The sequence below is a fragment of the Catharus ustulatus genome, chromosome 5 (assembly GCF_009819885.2).
Source record: "Catharus ustulatus isolate bCatUst1 chromosome 5, bCatUst1.pri.v2, whole genome shotgun sequence".
NCBI classification, from domain to species: domain Eukaryota; kingdom Metazoa; phylum Chordata; class Aves; order Passeriformes; family Turdidae; genus Catharus; species Catharus ustulatus.
This window is the reverse complement of record NC_046225.1, coordinates 49,150,168-49,178,123: the sequence shown is the minus strand read 5'-3', so window position 1 is coordinate 49,178,123 and position 27,956 is coordinate 49,150,168. Positions and strand designations below refer to the sequence as shown.

General features: G+C 40.0%; 1 protein-coding gene across 1 annotated transcript in view; it reads left to right on the top strand.

The window, feature by feature from the left end:
- Positions 1-16,213, top strand: part of SLAIN2 (SLAIN motif family member 2) — a 37,649-nt gene extending 21,436 nt beyond the window's left edge. The window contains 2 exon segments of the mRNA XM_033060054.1: positions 8,760-9,069; positions 11,675-16,213. Of these exon segments, the coding sequence (XP_032915945.1) occupies positions 8,760-9,069; positions 11,675-11,741 (377 nt within the window). The 3' untranslated portion in view covers positions 11,742-16,213.
- The last annotated feature ends 11,743 nt before the right edge of the window (positions 16,214-27,956 follow it).

The following is a 27,956-nucleotide window of genomic DNA, read 5'->3' as shown; positions in this document are numbered from 1 at the left end:
ATATGTCAATATTGCCAGTTCCTGTTGTTTAAATGTTTCCTGACCGTTTCGTTTAAAACAAGTTTCTGAATTTAATAACCTTGTGTGACATTTTCAAGGGAAGAACACATTATGAATATTTTTGTGTGTAAAGCTTTGAACTGTAAAAATTCTGTGATAAAGGTTCATTAATAATCTAAAATATTTGACAGGAAATGTAAAAATAATGTTCGTGAATTTAACTAGGAGTATTTTACTTACAGAATAGTGAAGACATAGTGGCATACCTAGTTGGTTGTCTTAAAACTTTGAAAACAATGTGTTAAAGCTACCAAGTACAGTTAAATACAGAATAAGGAATAGAGACCATGCCAAAGATTTCAAAATTTCAGTCTTTGTACAGACTCAGAGCAGATGTAAGGATTGTGTGGATGGTCAGTCCCAGGTGCATGATACTGTAGTAGACAGAAGTTGGTGTGACTTTACCATTGTTCACATAAGTTACTCCTGCATCCTTTTACCTTGGCCCTCTTCTTCCACCTATTGCAGAAACTCAGAAGGTGGGATTTACAGCTGAAAGGACCTTGTGTAGTTCAAAGACACGACTGTTACCTGTTAGGCAGGCTTATTAAAGCACTCAGAGCACTTGGACAGCTGGTCTACAGCTGTGCTACTTTGGTGATAGGAAAAATTATCAAAAGGAGCTGAAAGAAAATGAACAAAAAATTTTTAGTAAATACCTCTACAGATTTTATTTGGTGCTTTAGAATTGAGTGAACTGTGAAGGGAAGAGCATAGAGAACAACTTAGCTAGAAGGCTGTTTCCAGAGTTAAAAGTATAGTCATGGTTAAACTTTCTGGAAAGATCAGACAAGAGAAGTCTCAGTATTCAATATTTAGTCAATTACTGCACAGCAGGAGCCAAAGTGGTGTGATTGTGTTTATATTCCTTTTTTTCAACTTGTGGATGCATTAAGAATTATTAGGTAAATTTGCTGTTCTTTCATAGACTATTTCCCCGAATGTGAACCACTCTAGACCAACTTACATTTAAATGTAAGTTAAATATCATTAATAAAGGCCAGATTTCTAGCTTTTACAGTTTCCCTGCTCTTACAGATGTTTGTCAGAGTCTTGCTATTGACAATCGTTAAAACGGTTTGTGTGTGAAGTCAATGAGTAAGTATCTTTGCTTAGTCTGAATTAAAAAAATTCTGCAAAACTGTACATTGTATAAAGATTTCCAGAATTGTGTCCTTTTTATTGTATACTTTTTGTTTTATTGGTTTTCTATTTTGTCACTTTGCACAAAGCACTGTTAAATTGCAGCAAATTTTTGTTTTCCCTTGGCAATGATTTCTGGGTCTTGGGATTTGAAGCTTCCTCATACACCTGCTAGTTTTGCATGAGCTTACCTTTGCAAGGATGCTGGCTTGCCACCCAAGGTCTCTACTTTGCTCCTTGTCAAAGATTTGCAGTTCATAATTTACTTGCACATTTGCTGTGGCTGCAATACTGAACTTGCTATGGTTGCTGGCATTCAAAAATGAGCTAGGAATCCAGTAAGTTTCTGAAATGACAATTCCTCTTACAGTTTTATAGTCAAATTGTATTTGCTTGCTTACAGAAGAGAAAGAAGACAGGTATGATCTGTTTAGAGGTACAACAGTAAACATGAAAACATTGGCATTTTAACTTTTAGATGCAATGTGGTGAGCAATCCAAATTGTTTTTGAAAAGAGACTGAATTAAATAGCAGTTGTAACAATTTGAATCTTCATTTACATCTGATTCTCCATGCCATTCTGCAGAAAGTAATTTTTTTAAATACGAAAGCTAGTAAGTATTTCACCTTAAAACACGGGAAGATATGGTCATATGTGTGTTCCCAAGGAATAGGTATTGTCTGAAGTGTTAGTGATGGGAAATCTCTGTATTTGAGTCCTATACCACATAGATTGTACAAAACTCTGGAAGTTGTAGGGTGGCTTCCATGTGGGGGCTACCTACTGTTGGATTCTGTGATGCTTTTGTACTTGGTAGCACTATGAGCACATGGATGCTTTTAAGAAAAGCTAAATACAAAACTTCCTTGAAGAGCTGTAGATTTCTTCAAACTATCAATAAAGTGACTGGTCTGCTTGCCAAGATCCAACTGCTTGGCATGTTCAGAGTAAAAGGAGGAAGAGTATGTTTTGAAGAAACCAAGTAGTCCAAGTAGTTCAGTTGATCAGATGTAAATGTAACTACATGTGTTCAGCACACAGCAGTTGTGACAGGGAATGTCACAGCACACAGAGCACTTCAAGAGTAGCAAGAGGTGTGGATAAACATGCACTGGGTGCTTATCTCAAACTGCATGTTTGCTCAGCATTGCTCAAATTGTACTGCCTAAGCTCTTTTCAGTGTTTCAGTGCACAGAAATGTTTTGCTATTGAGTGTCTATTTCCTAGAGTCTCCATTGAGAAGGAAGGAATTTGATATATGCATATTTAAAATCCTTTCCATATCATCCCACATCTCTGACTTGCAAGAAGTGTGAATAATGATGGGAGAAGAAAATGCCATGTGCAGTAGCATATTGAAATCTGAGTGGATTAGGACAAAACAAATTCAAAATATGAAGGAAGAAGCTTTTCTTCATTTTGTGTGGTATAATAAAAACAGTGATTCAGTAAAAAATAATAAAGTGGAATACTTGAGGACTGAAGTAGTCTGGCCAGTGGTCTGCCTTAGTAATTTCCTAAGAATTGTGCTCATATTTAGAGACCTTACTGTGCTTAATTGGCTGTTCATATGTATGCTTTTAAAAATGTTTCTAGGAAGACCATGTGCCAGTTGAGTAAGAATTATATATTGCCACAGGCTATTTTGCATTAGATTCTAGTTGGTAGAAGGAATAAGTTTTTTATTAGTAGTAGGCACAGGCAGAATTTTACTGTGTTTATGAACATTCTAATTCATTTTTGCTGTTTTTCAACATGATAGTTTTAGTTAGTTGTTAAGACCAAACTGAATAGCCTGCCTAGTCATAATTTCAGCATGATGTTAAAACATTTGATAAATTTTTTATAGTTCATAAAATATGTATTTTTCACTGACTGAAGCATAGGAAAGGTGATAGTAATCATTATATGCTATCAGACAAAAGTATTAACTAATATTAGGATTCAAATTGTTCCCCTCCACACCTTTTTTATAGTGATATTCAGTAATTGGTGATGGGATTGTTCCTTTCCTTACTCAGGGTTCCTTTCCTTACTCAGGGTCAGGATCTTTTTTGCACAGCTGTTCCCCCATCTTTCTTCCTTCTCACTATGGAAATAAGCCTTGCTAGTGCAATCAGTTTTATGCTGGTGTAAAACTTCATACACTGAGATAAGCAGAGATGTTTATTCATGCATTATTATTTTATGAAGTCTCTGTGTAGTCAAAGCTTTATTTCATTGACTACTTTCCTCCTTCCCCCCCTTAAATGTGCTGCGATGGAAATAGGCTGAGTCAACGCATTCCTTCTGGCAATAAGTAATTCTCTCCATGCCAAGATTCTGCAGCTCTTGGAGCATTGGCTTCTCTCTTGGTAACTGGTAGGTAGTGAGGTCATTTCAAGGCAGTACCAGACCTTGAATGTTACTAGACAAGAGGCAGGACAAGGAGCAAAGGAGCAATTAAAACCAATTTCCATCACGCTGTGTACATGCCGGCAGCTGATAAATCTTAGTGTTTAAGTCTTCACTTTAAGCTTAAGTCCTCTTGCATAGCTTTTAAAGAGGGGAGAAAAAAAGACATCTCTCAAGATGGCTTAAGTCTCCATAACTGAAGAATACAATTTTGTTTATATGATGATCATATTAGACAAATTCTGCTTTTGTATAGTGTTAAATATTTTTTGAAAACACTTTTAAAATGAAAAATTTGGTCTTGCTAGATCAAACGCAACAATTTAATTTTCATCTTGTATCTAATCTTGCTCTCATATCGCTGCAGCATGTTTGCTAGGTGGCTTGTTCTCCTTTTGGCATTTTAATTTTTGTTTTGCATTTCCTGGGCTTTTTGCCCTGCAAGAAGCTTTACTCTTACCAATCTGCGCATTTTGCACTGCAAAATTTCTGACACGCTCCTCTGTAATTCTTTGCCATTAAGAGCAGCACCATTCACAAAACGCCATCACTTCCAAAGTCATAACAGCTTTTTGAGTGTTTTACTCACACTGTTCCTTGGCGCTTCACAAGTGGATACAATTCTGAAATTCCCAGTAAATTTAGTTTTCTTACCTTCTTAGACAAATATAACACTTCTTGTCTTTCAACAGCTCTGCAAAGGCAGAAAAATTTGCCACGTGCTGCCTTCAAAACCAAACAGTTTCTTCAAACTCCATCTACAAAAGGAGGTAATTAACTTACAGCCTCTTACCAAGCTCCAGCAAATCTCAACCTGGTTCGCCTGCATTAAATCTCACATGTTCTAGATTAATAAACTTGCTCTTGCAATTACTGTAGAGATTAACTAAGTGGTCCTTGAAACCTAACTTCCTATGAAAGTTAACTTCTTGGTCTAAATATTAAAATAAACCCTGTATTATATAGGTGATTGAATTTTGTGATAAAAATCCAAGGAACGGTGACTTTCTAGTATTAATCAGGAAATATGGATTAGAAAAGTAGACTCCTAAATACATATTCACTAGGGCTATATTTGTATAGGAATTTTTTTAATTGCAAGATACAGTTTTTTAAAACAAAAGTTGTAAAATACTCATACAATCCTTTATGCTGGGAATAAAAGCTAACAAATTTATCCTTGAAAAGATGAGTGTAGACTATCAAGTTATTTTGCATGTACTTGTTCTTTCTCTTTTCCTCACAAAACCAGAAGGTTAATCTCAACCTAGATGAATTAAAGTTTTTTGACTCAGGGAATTAGAGATGCTTGTGTATAATATTCCAGTTTGCTTATGGCTGAACTTGACCTTTTTTTTTTTTTAATAAAATGAAATATTGAGAGTCTAATCCAATCAGTTTTATCTGATTTTTAATCAACTCTGGCAGTCTTGTATATGACACTGCCTCAGTTCCACAGTTAAGGTAAACAATGATTCTGGTTTTAGGCATAGTTGGTTTGTTGTCTATTACAATCAAGAAGATCTCATTTTAAAGATCATATACACTTGAGACTAATTCATAAGCTTGTAGATGCTAGAATCCTTTAAGCATTGTGAGAGTCCTTGGTGCAGACATGAGGGGCTGACAGAACGTATGTGTTTCTCATGGGGGTTTAACAGTGCCAACTCCTTAGAGTCATCTTCATGCCATGCAGGAAGTTTTAGCAAAGTATGATGACTGTGAAATAGATTCACATGTCTTAAGAGGAAATCTCTTAACAGTTTTCATACTTCATCCCAAGTTCTCACAACGTTCTGCTTTGCATAAGGCCATCATGTTACTCCTCTGCAGAGCTTTCTTTTCTTTCTTTCCAGTTGACCCATGCCTTCCTCTGGATCTCTGGAACACTTACTAGGTCAATGCCCTAGTCTGAAACTGTAGGAATGTATACAAAATTAGCTTTTCTTTGAGTTTATATTATTTATAAAAATTATTAGACCTTAGAGAATGAGGAACATAGCACATTGCACTGCCAGTTATATATTCAGTTTATGGCTGTTGTCATTCCTTACTGCAAACGAGGACCCTTTCAGTTATTTGCTTAGTCTTTTTCAATTATTTGCTATTTTATAGTCCTTAATGTGTTGGTTTTCTTTATTCTCATCTGAGATCCTTGTGAGTATAGAAGTATTTAGCAGTAATGAAGCAAGACTTTCCTTTCAGAGAAATGAACAACTAAGCAAAAATTAATTTTGCCTTCTTAAAATACTGTTCATTACATAGCTTGACACCTTTCACACACACATTGGCCTTTTTTTTTACCACTTTGTGGTAAACATCTCCCAGCACCTTCTCTTCTCCAGGCTGAAGAACCTCCACCTCTCTCAACCTTTCTTCATAGGAGTGATGATCATCCATGATCTGTACCTGCTTCAACAGGTCCACATCCTTCCTGTACTGAGATGATAGATCAGTGTATTCCTATAGTTATACCTCATCTGTTCTTTCATGTTGGGTTGATTCATCTCATCATGATGGTTGTGATTTTAACAACTGCATTAGAATTTAATCTGTTTTCAAGTGGTGTGCAGCAGCTGGCCTTGGAGTGCAAGCCAAATAAGTTTGCAGCTTCACAGCATCCTACTTTGGCCACATGGAGATCTCGTGCTCTCTACCCACAATCCAGGACAGAATCCAGAGAGGGTAGGACATTTAAATGTCATGACTGCACCATGCCCTTTTCTTTTTTTTTTTTTTTTTTTGGTTGGCAGATGTTTTAATTGTAGTTGTTTCTAGTTTACTTTATAAGGATATTGAGTTGTGTGAAGTTATTAAGCACTTCCCTTACATGTTTACATGTTTGTGTTAAACATGGATCAGCTAAATACTATGCATGGGTACGCAATTATTGAATAGTCTGTGAGGCAGTACCTCACTCTTTGTCACCCTGTCTTACAGGTACGCCAAACTGACTATTATGAATATCCAAAACTGCTCCTGAGATCTAATTCTTTATCTATAGAACTGAATTATTAGGCAAACTAGCCACACTACATCATGTGGGCCTGCTCTGGAAGACAATTCATTCCTTTATGTACAAGAATGAATATAGCTCTCAGCAATGTCTGCAATGCTGTGATGACAGGAAATGTTTTATGAATTGACAGCTCAAGTTTGCAGCATGGTAAAATATGGTCAGCAGAAGGTTAAAGAGGATGGAGAAGACTGATTTACTGGATCCTTACTTCTGCTGGGAATGCAGCAAGCTTTTTTCTGTTGCAACTTTTTGTTGCTTATATCTGTACCTAAAAATCTTTTCCCTGTTTGTGCCTATAAGAGGCCCCAAAGCTGTATTCAGTTTTTATACACTGGCATTGCTCTGGTGGTAGCTGCTAACATGGTGCTGTGTTTGTGTTCCAAACTTTGTAATGAGGCGTTCAGTGATAAAAGCTCCCAATATTTACACTATAGAGTCACTTGGAAATTCTGCAGACTGCATCAATGTTACAGGCGAGGTCACTCACATTTAAAAACTTACATGTAATCTATCTTAGTCCTAGGAGCACTTTGATGCTCTTCTTGCTCAGTCATTCTGTTGTTAATGTACTTTCCTTAATCCCATACTCTAGGCTTGATGCCCAGCTTTTATTTTTAAGGTTTTTTACTCTCCCTGCCGCTTAGCAACTGTCTGTGTTTTTGACCTCTCTGTCACCTTTTCTTGTCAGCTTTTCCCATGAGCGGCTTCATGCTGTGTTTGATATTGCTCTCAGGGGAAAGCCCCCCTTGGGTAATCCAGAAAGGGATCAAATCCAATTCACATCTGTAATGAGGTACATATTAATCTTCCTAGACATTACCTATAAGAAATGGCTTCAGAATACAATCTCAAAATTACCAGTTTCTCTGTTCCCCATTTAGGATGCTACATTCCTGCATTATTCGTCTCCTTTCTCACTCCTCATGTTCTTACTGGATCTACCCTGAAGATGATGATAAAAGCTGTATTAAGGATCAGCTTCTTTATGTACAACATCTGTCAAAAACAATTGAACTTTGGTCTCAGTATAAAACATTTATTTAGTAGAAGAAATAGTAGTTTATGCAAATTTACTAAATGTAAACATGTTTTTTATGTGACTGATTTGATCATCCTGTGTTGACTCTTGCTGATCCTCCCTAATCAGTTTGAAAAGCTGGGGAAATTTCATTCCATTGCTAAGATTATGGGCTAATTTAAGTATTCTGTTCAGTGATAAATTATGTATAATTTGAAAATATTTCTCATACTTGTGAAGAATTATGCTTAGGGTTTGGCATTATCAAAAGACTTTTGAATATTCTGCCTTATTAACCTATGCCCGAAAGACTTGATAACAGAATCTTACATACTAACTTAGGTACAAAGTACTAGAAAACAGGTATTAGTTATAAACAGGTATTAGTTATACTGATAATTCAGGTAATGTTTGTAAGAAGAGGAAGGCTATAAATTGTTAGAGTTGTCTGGTTTAAGTTTCATAGCAGCACCTTAACCTCTTTGGTGTTGGGGGTTGGCTGATGTCATCCTTAATCCAAACCACAGCATCATACCAGGAAGAAAATTAACTACCCCAGCTGAAACCAGGATAGCTGACCCCATCTTTTTTTGTTCCCATTTGCCAGAAAATGTGGGATGCAACCATATCTTTAGATGAATTCTAATTCAGTGGTTAAAAAGAACAGCATAAAAGAAACACCAAGATGCTCTGCACTTGAAATTTCATCATTGAAGGCTAATACACACTTTGAAGCTGTTTAAAGCCTGTGTCACACTAGAATACTGTATTCTTCAACATCTTTCACAGATGGGAATTAAGTTCACATGTTTCTGAAGCAGTTAAATTTCTTAAGAAATACTTTCTCTATTTATTTTGATTTAACTGATACAACAATTATAGCCTGATTAGGATTATTTACAAATCCAGATAAATATTTGTAGTAAGCAAAGAAGGCATTACAGTTATGATATCAAAAACACATGACAAAGAGGACATCTGAATTCCTGTTTCTCATTGCTGCTTGATTGGCTGTATTCCATTATACATTCCATATTGTTTGTATAATCACATAAAGTAATTTCCAGTTTTTAATTTTAGTAATATTGTGACATAAACTGAAAGTAATTTCTGTATTTTCCAGTACCTTCTTCGAGTAAATTCCGCTCGCCTGCGGCACCGTCTCCCTTAGCTCTTCGACAACCAGTGAAAGCGTTCGGTAGCCATGCACCGGGCTCAGTTGCTTCTCCAGAAGCCGCACAGCTGACGCACAGTAGTTCTTCACCAGGGCCTCTTGCAGCCCAGAGCTCAGGCTTGCCAGGCCCTGCCAGCAGTATTAACAGCACTACTCTTACCAGACCAGCAGGGATGAGGAGTGGTTTGCCCAGACCCAGTGCCCCTTCCACAGGGGGCATCCCAGTGCCTCGTAGCAAACTTGCACAGCCTGTTCGCAGGTGAGTCTCTGACAGGTAGTCTTACGTCGAAGTTTTCAAAATGAATTTTGTACACTGTATATTCTTGCTGCTTGTTCTTGCAATTATTCTTGCAATTATTTTGATCTCAAGGGCTTCAGAACAGAAATGGAGTCCTCTGTGTGAAGTATTTCCAAAATAGTTTTGAATCCAAACTGAGAGATAATGGTTCTTGAATTAGAGAGTGAAGGTGAATGAGTGAAAGTGAAAGCATTAGTGGAAGATACTGAACTAAGTACAGTAATTTCACAATTATAAGCCGCACCATTTTGACTAAAATTTTGGTCCGAACTCAAAGTGCGGCTTATAATCAGGTGCGGCTTATATACGGACAAAGAACAAAAAGTTGCTGTTTTAGTTTGGAGGACAGGTGTCTGCTGAGAAAGGCAGTAACTCCTCTTTGAAATGGAGAATGTAAAACCCCTCCCTCCAAATTATTGTAATTTTGAAATCAAGGGGCTTTCAGGCAAAGATATGGGAATTAGGAATAACAGTTCTTTACTAGGGAAATTAAATAGAAAATACAGTACTACAAAGAAACAAACTCCAAACCCTGACAAAGTCAGAGTACAACCTGACACCCCGTCAGGCAGGGTGTTGGTAGCAGTCCCATTAAATGGTGGCTGCATCCTCCTGCAGTGACAGATGTGATTCAGTTGGAGCAGTGCTCCTGCAGAAGGTGCAGTTTCCCTCCAGAGATCCAGTGGTGATGTGGAGGAATCCGGTTTTCGAAAACTCTGGAGTCCAGTGGAGAAAGAGGCTCCCTTAGTGTCCCAAAACCTCTGTTTTTATTTTGGTAAGAAATGTTGGGCTCTTCCCGCTGGCTGGAACAACTTCCAATGGGATGAAGTAATTTTATCAGTCACACAGTGGGACTCAATGGGCCATTAGCAGAAAATGACTCGCTGGAGGAAGGATGGGTTGTGAAAAGATAAAGAACAATGCCCTGCCTGGTTTCAGTGGATGGCCCATTAGCAGAATATCTGCCGTTGAGATAAGGATCACTGCCCCCACCCTCAACAGATGGTGATAGAACAGATACCTTTTATCACACTCTGTGTTGTAACGTGCAGCTTATAATCAGGTGCGGCTTATGTATGGACAAAGAATGAAAAGTTGCTGGCACCCGGAAGTGCGGCTTATGCTCAGTGCGGCTTGTAATCGTGAAATTACTGTAATTAAAATCTTAGTCTGGGCTGAGAAGGCAGCAAGAATTTGTCTACATGCGATACAAAGTTATCAAAATACAGCTGGCAAGAGAAAATTCACTTATGTGAGTGACACATTCTGAAGTCAGAATACCTGCCTCCATAACTCCAGCAACAGTACCAGGTGAGACTAGTTTCTCTCCTTGGGCAACTGGAAAGTTTGAGAAGGAAGATACACCAAGACAGACGAGACATTCATAGCATCCACGGGATGAAACAGAATTTGTAGCTTAAACATAACTGTGCTAGCACCCAGCTATAGAAGCTACTTGATGTGTCTTTTTGAAAACTACTGCAAGAGGCACTGAGTATTGACTGTGAATGTCAGCTTTCACTGAAGGTGTCAAGTAGAAGCTGACATAAGGAAGCAGTCATCCATGAGAAATATTAAGAATCTCCTTAAACGTAAGAGGAAAACAATTAGTCTCTAGTACTGTAAAGATAAAATGAATGGTAAAAAAACAGTGGAAAAGTTCTGTTCTGCAGTGAGTGCTGGGCAGGGAAATGACTGTCACAGCATTGACTTTTATAGAGCCTGCATTGATCAGCAGTGTGGAACTTTGTGTAATAAAAAGCAGTTGTTTTGCCAGGAATTTGCTAATAGTAGTGAAGTATGGTTGTCCAAATCACAGCTTGTCTTTAGTAAGTGAAACACTTTTCTATAACTTCTTAAAATTGACTTTTTAAAAAACTTTTTTTAAAAGTTTGCATGTATAGGACAAAGGGAAACAGCCCCAGCTTGCACCAGAGGAGGTTTAGATTGGCCATTAGGGGAAATCACTTCACCAGAAGGGTTGTCAAACATTGGAACACGCTGGCCAGGAATGTGGTAGAGTCATCATCCCTGGAGGCATCTAAAAGATGTCTAGATGTGGCAATTTGAGACAGGGTCTAGTGATGGACTTGGCAGTGCTGAGTTAATGGCTCGATATGATGTTCTTACAGGTCTTTTCCAGCTTAAACAATTCCACAATTCTATAATGCAGACTCTGTACACAGTGCAATATTCAAGTTTCTATGAATGTCAGATTTTAATGTAAGCAAAATGTAATATTCTAGACAAGGATTTGCCTGGTTTTGTATGTCACTTTAAAAATGGCCTATTTTAGGTGGAAGCAGATTAAGCTTGCATTTTCACAGAGTACAATAGCAATCAGTTTTCTGTCTATTTATTCATCTAGCCTTTTTTCCTGGCATGGTAGTTGCAATCTGATACTGAAAATACTCTAGGGTTTATCTTAAGTAAACTGTATTGCAGAGAAACAAATGAATGAAGCGTGTATTTCAGTTATTTACAAAATGTGTAAATTCTTATGTATTGTAAATAGAGACTTCAACAGTTATATATGAAACTAAAAAAATATCTCATTTCATTTTAGATCATTACCCACTCCCAAGACATATAGCAACGTGAAAGATGAGAGTTGGAAAGATGGCTGCTACTGATCTGCACAACTTAATGCAGATTTCCAGTGCTCATGGATACTTCCTCACCAGGCTAAAAGATTAAACAAACTGTTCAGATGTGACTCTTGGAATTTGTAAAAATTCCAAACCTCTCTGTCTCTAATTAGCACAAACTGGCAGAGATTATTATAAAGCAGCACTTTAATGACATCTAACATCAGATGTTTGGTGGTCATACAATCACTTCTACATTAAATTGCTATCAGTTCTGGGGGCTTTTTATTGCTTGCTAAAAATGTTATCAATATGAGCATTTATGAGAGTGGCCAATGTCAAGGCAAAAAAGAATGAAAGCCAAAGAAATGCCCATCTGAAAAACAGCAAGGATAACTATCAACATACATTATCCAAAACTTCATTTTCAGCCTGTTTTAACTCAGCAGAAGATTGGTGAATATGTACTATTGAAACAAGGCTACATGAATCAGGACTAATGTTCTGATTGGAGACTGCTACAGTGCTAGGGAAATGTTGCTTTTAACAATTGTATGAGATCCCAGCTGGGACTGGATTTGTCCTTCAGTACTGCAGGAAGAATCAGCAGTTACTCTGGAGAATTAGACAGAACAGGGGGTTGTAGCCATGACTTTTATCACATTAAAGGTTTCAGTGTAGCAGACACACAATGCAATAGTACAGATTGCATCTTTCCTATGTTGATTTATTGGCTTTACCTATTCCTATGTTTGATCGCCAAAAGGGCTTAGTATCAGTTGTACAATCTTTCTAACCTGAAATTCCTGTCTCAGGAAAGATGGCCTTCACTATTGTAGCCGCATTTTTAACACATGGCTTGCTATTTGGGGAAAACTTTGTTAATAGCAGGTTTCCTTGCAAAAGAAAGAGCAAGTGATAATTTTGATTTGTTATAATACCATACCGCATATACTTGCAGCCTGCAGCAACTGTAAATGCTGATAGTTAAGGAGAAGGAAACACAACTATGCACTTGTAACATACAAATTTTAAGGAAATTAGTTGACTCTTGATGCCAAATGATATTCATTTAGGTGATGTTCCATGGTATGAGGGAGTTTTCTGTATCCTATTTTTTTACTTTCATCCATTTCTTAAATTGGTTTATTTTAAATTGTAAATATTTTTACAGAAGATATTGCCCATGTAAGTGTGTTTAAATATATACTTTGCCTTACATATGTGTTTCTTACATTACTGGTAACAGAGTATGAAACCTGCTGTGTCTGTTTACAAGCTATTAAACTCCTCTGGTGCTCTGACCTTACTCAAATACATTTTGCTCAGAACAACTGATATATTTAGCATTGAACCATTGTTTTCTGTTTTGGAAGACATGCAAAAATCTGTAGCTAAAGTTGTATTGGGTGGGACTAGTTAAGTGGAAGGGATTTTGTTTTGAAGGTTTTTCAATATTTTGGATGTACAGTTGATGAAGTAAGAGAATGTGAATGGTATATCCTTTGTGCAATGACTGACAAACACTACAAGTCAGATTGGATGGTAGGTAGCCTTCAACCCCATTAGTTAGTGAATTTGGGACTGGTGGTGTATTTTGCCTCCCACCACTAAGAGGATAACTAATCCTGAAATTCTAGCACTTGAATTTTAGGCCAACATTAACATATTCCTGGATGAAAAGCCATGCAATACTACTTGACTTGGAAGAAACCAAATAGGAAGGAGTGGAGACTAACTTGCAACTTAAACTACTCAAGCAAGCTCTGGGTTGTTGGGTGACTTCACATTCAAGACCAAGATCTACGCTAAGATTTTAAAGATTTCAAAGATTTCCAAGTTGGGGTGTCAAATATACTGTAATTGTCAGATTCCAGCAGAAGCCACCTTTCACCAGTACAGAGTAGTACATACCACTAATCTAGCCTTGATTCACCTGCAGGTACAGGGAATGGATGTCAGTATCTCACATCACTGCTCAGCAGAAGACAGGACTAGATCAAATGTGCATATTCTCAGTAAAGCCTGAGTTTTAATATTTCAGCATTTTACAAATCAATGCTGCAGTCTTCACTGAAGAAAGGGGAATTTAAATTGATGGATTTTATCAAACTTTGCTTGACTTAAAAATTTTGAAAGTCAGTTTAGATGACAATATTGGGGTTTTACCATGGCTGCATCAAACTTGTGTACGTTTCCTTAAGTTAAGTAATTCATTGCTTGGGTAAATTCAGCTTGAGTTTTATAGGGATGTTTCTCTGCTATTCCCCCCAAAATACAGCAAATGACTTCCTGAGAAGACAGACTGTCTGTTTGCTAAAAAGCCTTTGTGCATTACCAGTATATGATATCAGGAAATCATGGGGCTCTGTGTTTAGAGATTTACTGCAGAATTGTGGAAATATGGATTTGATAAAATAGTGCCTATGATTTACTTAACTTATGTTTGATATAGTAGTAAGGGGTTATGAATGTGGATTACTTTTTGTGCCAACAGCTTGGAATTGATGTATGTGTGTAGGCAGAAGGATTTATTCTGCTCCCAAAGTTATTTAATTTTTTTTGTGTTTGAATGTTTTTGTAAGTGTTAAAAGTGTAAAAAAATATATAAAATATTCTTACCACAAAATACTCCCTGGATCATTATTTTTACATCAAAGTTTTAAAAACTTTTAGAAATTTAGATAATATTATTTTATGGCTTTTTTGTCTGGTTGGTTGGTTGGTTGGTTGGGTTGTTTTTGAGGAACTGTATTCACTTTTCTAGAGGTTACCAGTATTGGTTTCTGCCCACTGTAATTCATGAACTGAATACAACACTGTATTTGGGTGAAATCTGTGATTTCACTGACAGACAGAGGTGGAGTTGTGCCTCTGCTCTGGAAAGATACTGCGTAGTTCAGACTTACATGAAAAACTATTCTAAATTTTCATCCAGCGTGATTTGTGTGGGCAGTTTGAAGTATATAAGCCTGCCTTTCCCTTTTTTCAGGATTTGTGCTCATTTCAGACCACCACATGAAACAAATTTTAATTTTGAAAATTCTGGAATTTATGCAGAAAATTGAGCAACGTAGAAGTGTACTTAATAAGCCCCCTTGGAACTGATAAAAACACATTTTATCTACCTTCTACATGAATGCCTCCATCTTTGGCTTGCACACAAGCATGAAGTTTTGAACTTGGTATCTTTCTGTAATCTGCAATGGAGGCAATGGTAATATGAATGCCATATTTGTCTTATCTTGGTATTAATAACAGCAGGTTTAATTATATTTGGTAGCCACTTAATATTAAATTTAGCAAAATTTAAGCTGTAAAACTTCTAATTAATTGTTTATCCCAGCATAGTCCCTTATTTTGTACTTAAGCCAGTAGGTTAAAATGTTTCCCCCTATGTATTTATATAGAACTGGCTTCAGACCTGCTGCTTCTAAAAGGTGTTGTCACTTTTTAATCGTGCAGTCAAGTAACATTTGCCCCACTCCTTCAGCAAAGTAGAGCAGTGTCAAAATCTGGTAATTAATAGCCTTTTGCCCTTCTCTTTTAGTAGGTTTCTGTAACAAGCTCTTCTATATTAAACTGTTGTTTATAATTAGTATCATCACCATATTGCAAGACCAAAGATTAGAAATAATATTTTTCTCAGTTCTCATTCTGTGGGAAGGTGTGACAGCTCCTTTGGGTTCTCCTACATTTCATGTGTGTTCCCCTCTAGAGAGTGACTGCAGTGGTGAAGGAAAAAAAGCAATGAACATTTAAGGAGGCAGAAGGCTGAAAATGCTTCTGCTTCCGGTCTTGAGATGTCTGCACAATTTAATAATTTAAACTTACTTTTTCTTTCTCAGAAGTATTTGCGTTAAAACAGGTATGGGAAATGACCATATCAGCAGTATTGTCTGCAGTTGTCCCTCTTTTGATTGGAACAGAACAAACCTTAGATGTAATGTTTACTTTTTAAGTAAAACAGGCAACATGTGAAGTTGCTTTGATTTAAGAAACGAACTAGAAGCCCTACCTGCTCCTGACTTGCATTTATGCAGCTGTGCAATCCGAGTCTGACACCTACAGGCAGCCTGTCTGTACTCGTCTTGCTTCAGGAAAGTGAGGCTGGGATTCGGCTGCTGTCGGGAACATTCATGTTTTACACACAGCTGCCCAGTGAAAAAGATGCTTTTGGCTTTAAGATGAACCGAAATTCCACCAGACTCACTCTCTACAAGATTTTTTACAACTGTTTTCAGCTGTGATACCACATAGAGTTCTGCTGTGTGTCGTTTGTCCTCTTTGCATTAAATGATAAATTCTGTTGGGACCACGTTAAGCACTTTGAAGGACACAAAATTGTAACTGTAGTGATTAAGATGATTTGTAGCTCTTCAGCATTTATTTAAAGGATTTAAGGAAGAGGTAGCAAAAATTACTTCTTACCAGAAAAGTGATTTTTTAACTTGGTGTATCATCCACCTGTTACAAACTGAATTTAAAAAATAAAAAGAAAAATTTAAAAACTGGAATGCCTGAGATCTCTATGCAGTGTGGCACTCTCAGGGGACAAAAGTATACTGTACCTTTCACCAGACTAAACAAAAGAAGATGTAATCTGAGTTACAACAGCATAAGGAGATGGAATCACATGGCTGGAAAAGACCTTTGAAATCATCAAATCCAACCAAGTACCACGTCCAATCTTTCTTTTAACACCTTCAGCGATGATGACTCCACCAACCTCCCTGGGCAGTACATTCCAATGTCTAATCACCCTTTTCTGTGAAGAAAATGTTATATCCAACCAAAACCTCCCCTGGGACAGCTCGTGGCTATGTCCTTTTGTCCTCTTGTCACTGACTGAGAGAAGAGACCAATCTCCACCTGACTACAACTTCCTTTTGGGCAGTTCTAGAGAGGGATAAGGCTTCCCCTGAGCCTCCTTTTCTCCAGGCTAAACACCCCCAGCTCCCTCAGCTGCCTCCCTGTCTAAAACTAGAACACCAAGAAACTAGAACTAGAACTTGTGCTCCAGACCCTTTACCAGCTTGCCCTGAAAGCAAAACCAAAAATGTAAATCTGTTTTTTTTTTGAAAATAGTTTTAATAACTTAAACAGTAAATACAGTAAATAACAGTTTTAATAACAACAGTAAAACATAAAAGAAAGTGGCATGTGATGCCTTCTCCCCCAGCATTTTTCTCCCCCTCCTTGCTGTTTTTAAATTGATCCCTGAAAGCTTGCTTCCATTGACAGTATGGGAGATTCAAGACAATACACCTGTTGGGGGTGAGGGAGTTGTGCCTTACTGAGAAGGTGACTTTGTGATTCGTCTCCAGTCCACTTGGCTGCTGATTATTATGCACAAGGCACAGAATTTTCCATTCTTTTTTTTTTTTTTTTCATTTCTTTGCCATTATTTTCTCGGACTTGGGAAATCGCAACCTTTCACAGCCCTGCTATAATGGGCTGATTAAAAACCTCACTAGTGCAAACAGCTTGGACTAATGTCAGACAAACTACTGGCTCCCCATCATCTCCAGAAGCCTGACACCAGCTATCTCCACCCTCCTCCGGCAGCAAGGCTAGGGTTTCTTCCACGGAAACTCTTTACATAGTAAGAGGAAGGTGAATAAAGACACTTCTGTCCCCATTGTTCCCTGCCTCTACCCTGCCAAGAGAAAAAGGTGCTTATGAATGTGGGAGTTGATCATCAGTGACTTGTCCTGGGACTCTCTGTGGCCTTGGCTGCTTGAAGCCACAAATGTGATCAGGAAATAGCTGGGGTGTGACGTGTTGGTGATGGAAGAGTGGTCAGGCTAGGGGGCCGGCATGCTGGGCCTTCCCCAGTCTCCTGCTCTTCCCAAACACCTGCCTTGGGCACTGACAGATCAGCTGCTGGGTCCTTGGGAACTGACAGATCAGCTGCTGGGTTGGTATGGGGGCCCCTGCTCTAACACCAGCATCACTGCACTGTAACTCCCAGCACTCTCCTCCATCTGTCCTTACAGCACTCTTCCTAAGTTGTTAGTTTCCCTTTAGACATTATCATCAAACAAAACTGCACAACCTGATACTATAGCTTAGTTATCCAGCTGCTCCTTACCTGCCTTTCACTCAGCAGGGTTAACACTGCTGCTGCTGCTCTCTGTGCCAAACATGAGTGCACAATGCTGCTAGGAGAAAATAATGCTGGACCAAGCTCTGGGTGAGAGTGAGTTTGGTTCCTGTTCAGGGCAGAGGGTAAGGCCAAATGTACTCCTGGCTAACTGAACCCAATACATGCCAAACTAAATGCAGTGCAAGTGTTCTTGTTCAAAGCTGTTTGTCTTAATGATGAGCAGCAGGACAGAGTATCTTGTGCCACCATAATTATATCTTTGTTACTCTCCTCCTTTAAAAATAAAAACTTAATTGAAGCTTTTGCTACCATTTTGAATCCCCTTTCAAAGAAAAAGAAAAGGGAGATCAGGCAAACCCTCTACTTTTCATGCTCTGCCTCAGCTCCTGTCCTAGCCTCTTAGCTCCACAGTGGTCCATTTGCCCTACATTTATTCACCCAACTATTAAGCCCAGGGCAGGGTTATATTGTTTCTGTTCATCTGTTCCCCACCAGGCTAATGCAGACACAAAAAACCTGTGTTACTGCCGCTTCAAGTGACCTGTGTTCAAAGGAGTCATGAAAACCTTGTCCTGATTCTCATCCCTTTAAAACCATGTTTACATGCCAGAGACAGCAATGTGATATCACCACCATCACACAGCCCCAGGAAAGCAGCTTGGAGCATCCCCCTCCCTCCATAGCCAGCCTTGCTGGCAGTTCCTGAGCCACAGGATGTCCCTCCCTGCCTGCACACACAGCCCTGGCAGCAGGGTCACAGCTGCCCCCCAAAATTCCTTGCTGAGGGTGCAGCTGCATTGCCATAGCAGCCATTGATAACAACAGGCATTGCTGCTGCTGGGCCAGCACGTGCACAGAGACCTCCTGAATGCCTGTGGGCTCAAAGAAATAATTTGTTATGGTGCAAGAGTGGGCTATAGAAGACCCTCAGTTGGTTTCCTGCTCTGCCATACACTCCTGAGAACGCTCGTTTATTTCTTTGGAGCTCATCATCACTGCAGTGACTCCCAGGCGCCCTGACTCACGTGCTGGGAGAGAGGGGCAGGTGGCTGCTATTTAGAGAAAGGGGAGCAGTCAGTTCATATCTGGTCTGATACAGTGGGGTAAGTTAAGAACAGAAATTTGGTTGACCTCGGTTTATGAGCCCAAATGTCAGAGCGCAGATAATACCTATTGTAAATGTCAGAGTCAAGAGATTTTTATTTTCCCTTTAAAAGAATATCAACAAAGATTTAGTGACTATTGATGCTGCCATTCACATAGGCTCAGCATGAATGGTGGGGCCCACATACACAAACATACTGGAGAAATATTAAAGGGACTTGCTTAAAATAATGGATCTCATAAAGCACCCAAGCCCAGCAATAAAGCAGCTTTTGGCAACACAAGGCTCTGATAAAGTTTGGCAAATTCAGGCTACCTTTACCAGAGCGGAACAGAGGGGTTTAATTGATAGATGGTGGACTTCTCACCTTTACAATGTAACCCCAAGTGAAAATTTGCCCAGGGGACTGAAATACAATTCTCTGCAGGTCCCTGCACCCAGCCACCAGTGCTGGCTCTTCTGCCCAGTGGTCCACTGCCAGTAGAAGAAATGGAAAATTCCATTTTAAAAGCCACCTCACAACTTACTGCTCAAGACTTGCTACTGTGTAGTAGGGTGACTGATTTTTACCCTATTTTCCCCACCTTCACAAAGGTACAACATCAGTTTAAGTCTCCTTTCCCCAGCCCTAGTGCCTCAATGTCAGAACTGAAGTACAAAAAAATAGGTGTTTGTTGTTAAGGAGCACCAATCACGAGCCCTCTTCAGGGCCTTGACTCAGCTCATCTCCCCCACTCCTTGCCCAGGACATTTTTCTGTGCTACCCTCCACCCTGAAGTCTCTTAACTGTTTTCATTAGCAGATTCTGTGTGCTCCCACCTCCTGCATCCTTCTTGTTATCAAGATAATTAAATAATATTAATTACCAAAACAAGTCACTGAAATCTGCCTACCAGAAACCTTCTTTCAAAATTTGATTCCACTGGTAGGTTACATTTATAACCCATTTATGCACTTTTTTAGCTCTTCTATTTTTCTAGGGTTTTTTTCCCCTTTTATTAAATACTGCAGTGTTTTCTTTTTTTTCTTTGCTTCCTACCCAGGATTCTTCAGACACTAGAGGGGGATCTTGCTTTCACTGTGCTTTTTCATCCCAAGTTTGGTCTAGTTCAGCTTAAATTCACCACATTGTCCTGAGCTTTCACTGAATTGTCCATAAGGCCCTGAATGTAATTAACAGCTGCATCTATGCCAGGAAAGCCCTAGTCTGAGGAAGGATGAAGCCACACAGAGCAGGCCATAAAAAATACCTCTTGAGGAGTCTGAAACATTCCCATTAGACTTTTTACTCAAATGTCACATAGATTTAAACCTCCTTCATTGTTTAGGATTTCAGAAATATCTTCCTACTGGTCTGGGTTTTTCCAGCTAAATGTGTGGTGCTATGTGGTGACACAGCAACATCTCAAGACAGCGGGAGGCAAGGCGGCTTGTATTGAGCTATTCAGGCATAGGATGGATTACACAAGACATACACCCCTCCCCTTCTTGCTGTGGCAGTTAGCACAGCACTCAAGCAGACCCTACTCCCAGAGCAACTCCTCTGAGCAAGACAAACACAGCGATTCCCATTGGCACAGCTGTGAAATTACTGCAGGGGTTGGGAGTCTGCATTGCACCAGGACTGATTCTGCTTTGGGGCAGCAGCAGTGACTGCAAACTGATGTTGTTACTACTCTGCAACAGGGAGCATGGGTCAGTCTCCTTTTCTGCAGAGCTTGTCTTCTCAGGGCTTCCAGATTTGGGCATCTGATCCAAGAAATCTCCTGGGAAGAGATCAGCTATGACATGCATTTTTGCACAAGCAACAGTGAAATTTGCACTGGTTGGCCAACAGCTCTTACTGTTTGTTATGACCTCAAAATTAAATTTTTGGTTACTTAAGGTCTTTATAAAATCTCCTTCTGAGTTCTCAGATAATATCTTTCATTATCTAATAAAGGCCAAGATCACTGCCAAAAATGCCTTGAATGTCAGAAGGTCTGGGATGCTAATGGTGAGTGCCAGCATGCTGCAGGGACAGGGAGCAGCCACGAGCTATGAGACAGCCTCTCCACTTGAAGGGAAAATATGCTTGGACACCTTTCCTTTGCTACTGAATCAAATAGTTTAAATTAAAGAAACCCTTACAATGAATCAGTCCTCCTCCCCGCTGAGTCCCTCTGGGAGCAGAATTCACTTGTCTGTGGAGACTGGAGGTGATTGCTCACTGCTTATGGCAGGTCCTAAGGAGGGTCTCAGCAATATCACTCAAACACTTCAAGAAGCTACAAGTGAAAATTGATTCTGTGGATGTTTGGCAGTGGTAAACAGATTTTTGGTTTTTTGTCATAAGGGATCGCACTGTACATGCTGCCTCCTCAGGACTATGGTACTAGTTGCAGCTTAGTGCTCTTGTCACCAGTGTGCAGCTTTGCCACTATTTCCAGCATGATCTAATGCAAATTAATCACTCCCACGGATAACTTCTCCCTCTGTACATGAGCATGATACTGTAATGATCCTGCTCTCAATAATAAACTCTTTGGGGATGGGGGAGGTCCCTTCCCTACCTGGTTGGGCATTAGTACCTTGCATTTGGGACCTGGATTTGTTTAGGCTTGGTGTTAGCTTGAAGCAACTTGTTTTGCAAGAATGAGTTTCTGTATTTTCATGGGAAGTGGTGACTCTTATCTCTTGTCCATCCCCAGCTCCTATCCTGCACAGGGCTCCCTTGCCTGGAGGGGTTTGGGCAGGGTTTGTTTGGGTGGACTTTCCCTCGTGGACCTGAGGTTACTGCAGGTACCACTCACAGCTGGGTGGAAACACTGAGCACTGATACCTTACAGGTGTCTGTGGGCAGCTACCCCTTTGGTCCCAGTCAGCTTTGATTTCAGCAGCAAGAATCTCCTACTAAACTTCCTCAGCATTTAGACTACCCATGTATATAGGATAAGATACATGTTTCAAATATTTTATTTAGAAATTATATGCTTTAAACAGTGTGTATTAAATAAATGTCATATATTTATTTATATTAATTTAGGAATTGATATGTTTTATTATCTTCAAATTAATTTACTAATATCTAGTTTTTGCTTTCTTATATTATATTGGACTGAGCAGAGGAAAGGAGCACTTAAGGTGGCCTTTTTGTGTATGTTTATTCCAATCTTTTGTTTTTCTTTAATTCTTTTGCCCTGAAATGCTGACCACTTGTTATTCCTTCCTCTGATTATCCAATCTGAAACAGCTCTGTCCAAGGCTCATTCTCTGGCAGGCAGAATGCAAGATGCTGCCAGCCTAATATAATTTGCAAGCAGTTCAGGACACAGACTTAATTTCTGGGCTGTGGAGCACACCTGACGTCTCCAGCTTGGGCAGATGCCTGCGGTCCCGAAGGTGCTGCCAGCAGCTCCAGCCGCACGCTGCAGTCAGGCCGCAGAGAGAAGTGAGGTTCTACTGGTACCAGCAGGGTCACCACGGAGGATAAAGGATTTGCACCAGGTCCCAGACAACCAGGTAAGCAGGGGCCAGGAGGAGCCTTGCAGGGTCACCTTGCTGTGCCACCCCAAAGCAAAGTCACATCTCAGTCAGGAGATGTTCGCCTGACCTTTTCCGGGAGATTGCTGCTGCCTGCCTACACTGTCCAGCCTTCAGCACCACTGCTCTTATTTGCCCCATCAGTATCTAATTAGAAGCTCTCTTACTGCAGCTTAAACCCATTGTGTTTCTGAGATCTGTGAGTTTATAGTAAGAGATTACTCTCAGCTAGTGGTAGGATGGATACCCCAGGCAGGAACAAATACTCCCCTGGCTTCACACCCAGCATTTCTGCTTAGGCCTCGCAGAAAGGAAATAAAAGATCTTGTTGATGAAGACTTTCATGCTTTCATCTCTCTGGATAATCAACAAATATACAAAGCCCAGAGTGCATCTGCCTCAGCTGCAGTGACATACAGGCTCTACTGATACCATGGTTTATTAAAAAATGTTCTGCTTCATCACAATTTTAAAAGTGCACATAACACTGTGTCAAGGCTATTTTCATAGGATTAATATACAACATTAACTAAGACAAGTAATACGAGATGCCTACTACATTTGAGATTTATTTCTCCCCATTTCCCTGAAATTTTTTTCTAGACAGCTCAAGCTCAAGAGTTAATTTAGGTAATGGTGCACCTCTTTTGAAGGCTTGCTTATTTGCTGATCTGCATTACTGATACTCATTTTTAATATTTGGTAAAAAATTTGGCTACAGGACAAGAAGCATTTTTATTCTATGGTTATGGTAGGACAAAACAGCTTTAGTCCACATCCAGGCACCTTTGATGCCACAATACAAATGGCTGGCGACTGAGTGCAAAGATATGCTTTGTGTGTAACCTGAGATACAGAATATTGATGCTATTAACTCTGATCATTCCCATGGGGCTCACCATTAACATTCCTTTTAATACGGAGAAAGCTTTGGCAGGTGAGTGATGTAATTTTTCTTTTGGGTGTCTTTCTTCAATTAAATGAATACTCTATGAAGCAACTGCTGCTGTAGATGGAATTAAATGTATTTATTTATACAACAAAATTAATCTGCAGGACAATATCTTGGTGTCATTTACACTGATCTGGCTTTTTTTTTTTGCAAAACCCAAATTATAGATTGTACAGGCACAAAATCACATCTGTATGCTCTATCTCCACATTACCTCTCTTGATTTATGCCCCTAAGCCCAGGCAAATTAATACACAGCAAATTAAGAGGGGTGGGACCCTCAGCAGGTGATGGATGCCAAGTAAACCCAGAGGCACCTGGACCTGCCACTGCACACCCATCCCAAAGCCCCAGCATTTACCAGGTTGTGCACATCCCATGATCACTGTGCTCTCCAGCCTTGATGGCACCACTGTCTTTCACAGTCATCAGGGCTCCCCACACCATGCTGTGGTCCCCCACACCACCAGGGAAGATGCTGAGCAGGCTGTTTGTGATGCTCCTGGGGAGATCAATCAGAGTGTGACATCCGACACATGCCTGTTCCTAAAGTCCTGTGGCTGTGAGAACCTGTGTAAAGCAATACCTGTGCCTGCAGTGAAAAATACCACTGACTTTTAAATATGAATCCAGTGCTCTCAGAGTCATGCTCATCTCACCTCCTTGTCCCTGTCTATGGGGCAGGATGCTAATTTTGGCTCTTCTGGACCAACGCATGCATTAGTCATCAGGTCATTTATTACAACTTTTCATCTTAATCCTGATAATACCCCAACTCCAGGAAAAGATAACAGACAACAAAAAGGAACAGTGAATGAGGCAGAATCCCTTCTTATTTTAATCTGGGTAAAGGTACCTCATACAAAGGCATTTATTTGCTTAAAGAAAAAACTGCTGCTAGTAATTGTTTTACAACTAGTAAAAGTTCTACAACTGCCTCAACAACTCACTGTCAGCAGTCAATTTACAAAATTATTCCTCAATGATTCCCTGATTTCATCTTTTTTCATGGACAACAAGACCTTTACTAATGGGATGGCTGGCAGAAGGCCTCTTATTTAGAAAGCAGATCACGCAGCCTTATACACTTAGTTCTAACTATGAAGTATTGGAACACTGCGACCTGAGGTATCGTGCACTTACTTGTTGATTAATGGTCTTCAGACATCTTAAAAATAAACATGGGGGAACACCAAGTGCAGTAGGAGGATTTTATCTTAATAATTTCTGCCCTTGACTGCTAACCCAGAGCTTCAGTGAAAGGATCTGTTCCCATTCGCTCAGAGACTGAACACATATCGGGGACAGAAAGGAGACTGCCCAGCCAGGTTATGAGGCTTATGCTCATTTCCCTTCCACACCATTTCAATTTAATAAAATCTCAGAGGCTCTAAGTTGCTTGGGAGAGAGCACTGCTCCCAAGGCAGGCATAAATACAGAGCTGGACTGTAGCAAAACAGGCATCATTAGGAAGAGGAACCTGTGAGAAAAGGGAGACAGCACTCCATGCACAAAGAAATCACAAAGACAGCAGAGAAGAAGAGAGGCAGATGCAATGCAGCAGAGGAGGGTGCCTGGATGCCTTTGCCTCCCCAGCCAGGAGAAGGCAAGGATGATTTGATGGGATCTCACCTGTAAGAGGAGACAACAGGAATGCAGCAATGACTGCTACTCAAAAGGAGAGGAACAAACATTTATTTAATTTTCTGCACCCTGACTGGTCAAGGATGCTGGCCATGGAATAGAAGATGCTGATTATTGTGGAGATTTATCAAGCAGGATTGAGCAGCAGTACCTTGCTAAGGACAGGACAGAGGAGAATTTAAGATAAACAAGCTCAGGATGAGACAAAACAGTGCTGCAAATGTGGCCAGGTGTTACACTGAACAGTAGCAGAAAAGCCTGCGAGGCAGGAAAGGCAGGTCTCTTCTAGTGCTTTTGCACTACAGACAGCTGCAGGAGCAATGAACTAGCAGGAAACCCACGACTTCTGTGTTTTCTCCACCTACATGGTACAAAACTGCACTCTACCTTTGTGTGAAACACAAGCAGCTTGGGGCAGGAGCAACGTCAATCAATTGGCACATCCTCACCAAAGCAGTTTCTGCCCAAGTCTGGCTGGGGAGGTTTCTTACGAAAAACTTAATTTCACAGATCTCAGTGCTTCATCTCACTTCCAAAAGGTATTTTCTCACCTGTTTAGTGACCAAGCTCTCAAACAACATACAGTTTCTAGAAAGGAAAAAGTCACTTGTCTGCTAATATCTTACAGTTTCTGGCTCCATGAGGGTGGGCTCCATGAGGGTGGGAGTGACAAAAGGTGCAAAGCCCCCTGTGTGCTCCCGCTCTTGGGAGACAGTGTGGGAGACAGGTCCTAGCTCAGCAAAGGACCAGGTGACATGTCCTTCCTAGCACAAAGGTAACCATGGAAGAACAAGCAAAAGCACCAGTATTTCTGCACAACTAGGCTCCAATCCCTAACTCTCCCAAGCCACAAAAATAAGTGATCTGGATCTCCATTATAAATAAGATCAAGCTTATGCATTTCATGGAGTTTACAAAACAATTACCGCAAACTGCATGTAGGGGATCACACAATACAGAGTAAAGGAATATTTCAATTCAAGGCAACAGCAAAGACTTTCCATTTTCTCATGGTAAATGATTATTGCCCTATGAAGACCTGCAAGGCTTCCTGTCTTTCCAGCAGTAGTAGATAAAACCATCAACTAACACCTAATGAGACACTTTGCAACGTCATGAAGAATGTGCAGTCAAACATGAGTAGAATGACTTATGACTGCAAAAACCATCCATAGCTTAGGTGCATAGCAAGTAAGGTAGAAATGAAGGGATTGTACATCCCCTGGAAATCAGAAACTGCTCCTGCCAGGTCTCACCTGAACATCACTTTCACAGCAGTATTTTGTCCCAGCATCTTTAGTAGCACCACCACCTTAAGGTGCTGATTGAAAGCTTTCCATCCTCCAGGACTATCCTTCAGAGGCCTCTCTTCCTCTGTGAACACCAGCACAGCTCCACAAATCAGCTGGCACTGACGTGCAGAGAGGCAGAGCATGACTTATGGGAGGGTGACGCCAGTTCCCGCAGAGCCAGGCACAGCATGCGAGAGCCAAGGCGGGAGGAGCGGGGAGCTGGAATGGATATTAAGCTGAAATGGGAAGAGTAGGAAAAGAGTGGATGACCACTGACCCAGCCCCACTGGCTGCTTTTATGGAGTACTCATAACTACAGCATGCATGCACCTAACTGCAATATGTTTGGGATTTAGGCTTTCAAGTTCAAGACTCTGGTTTATCCTTAACTCACTTGGGATTTGCAAACCAACTCTTTTTGCATGAGGCTCTAGAGCCTGCAGAGCGACAGGCACACACCAAACCTCTTGCTGCCCCAAATTCAGCTCAGTGAACAACACTCACAGTGACTTCCCTTGGGGGTCACCAAGAGGAAGCATAGACACAATGATTGCAATGTTGCAGTGGCCCTGGGATATGCCAGATGCTTTTAATCTCTGTCAGGAGAAGCAAGTGATTGAAACATCACACAGTGTGCTGAAACAGTCACTGAGTAAACAGCAAGGTTGCTTTGCTCATTCCTTACAGTACTATTAAAATTCCTTACAAGTTTACCCTCTATTTTTCACCTTTGATTCTGGTTGAATAAAGGGAAGGCACAAAAATCCTGTTATAAAGGAGCAAACAGAATTCCTTGGCTTTGAGAGACTTACAGCACAAGTGTTCTTCTGTGAAAACCAACCCTCTTCTAAGATCATTGTAAGGCAATATTTTTAATAAAAGTTACAAACTTCAACAAATTCATATTTCAGAAGTCTTTTCCCTCCCTCTTCTTTGTTCTTGCTAACTCTTATCCTCTCACCCATTTTTCAACAGAAGGACTAACTAAGGAATAATTGAGAATGATGTATGATCAGGTTTACTTGCCAAGTCTTTTTATACTCAAATATTCAATTTATGGCTTCCAGTAATAGCAGGGTAGGAGTATCCTTTCTCCTGCCCTCCACAAAAGAAAGCAGAAGGATTTAGATTCATGGGGATGTTCACTACGTGTGAGCTGTCTGCCTCACAGCCAGATGCTGCAAAACTACTCAGCATCACTTCAGATTCCAGACTGTGCTTTTGTGATGACATATCAGGAAAGCCTGCAGCAAGGTAGAGACAAGAACCATGCTCAGCAGCAGGTACAACGTTTTTTCATTCTAAATGCCGCATGTGAAAATATGCCAGGTGCCCATCTGGAGTGGAGGTACTTTATGGATGGACAATTAGCAAAACATCACCTGGATTCAGACTTGGCTTTTCCTGGAGTCAACTTCACTGCTTGCGTTTAAACCATGAGTTTAATTTTAGCCAATTAATTATAACAAAAATCTCAAGAGGTCTTGATTTGTTGCAATGCATTCATGACATTTTCCCACTATAGTTCAATGTCCCTTGAAACTGAAGTTTATGCTAAGTGGGTGGGCACTGAAAGAGCCTGTATCTTGTTCCAGGGATACTGGACTCCTCCTGTAACTGCCTGCACCATAGGTGC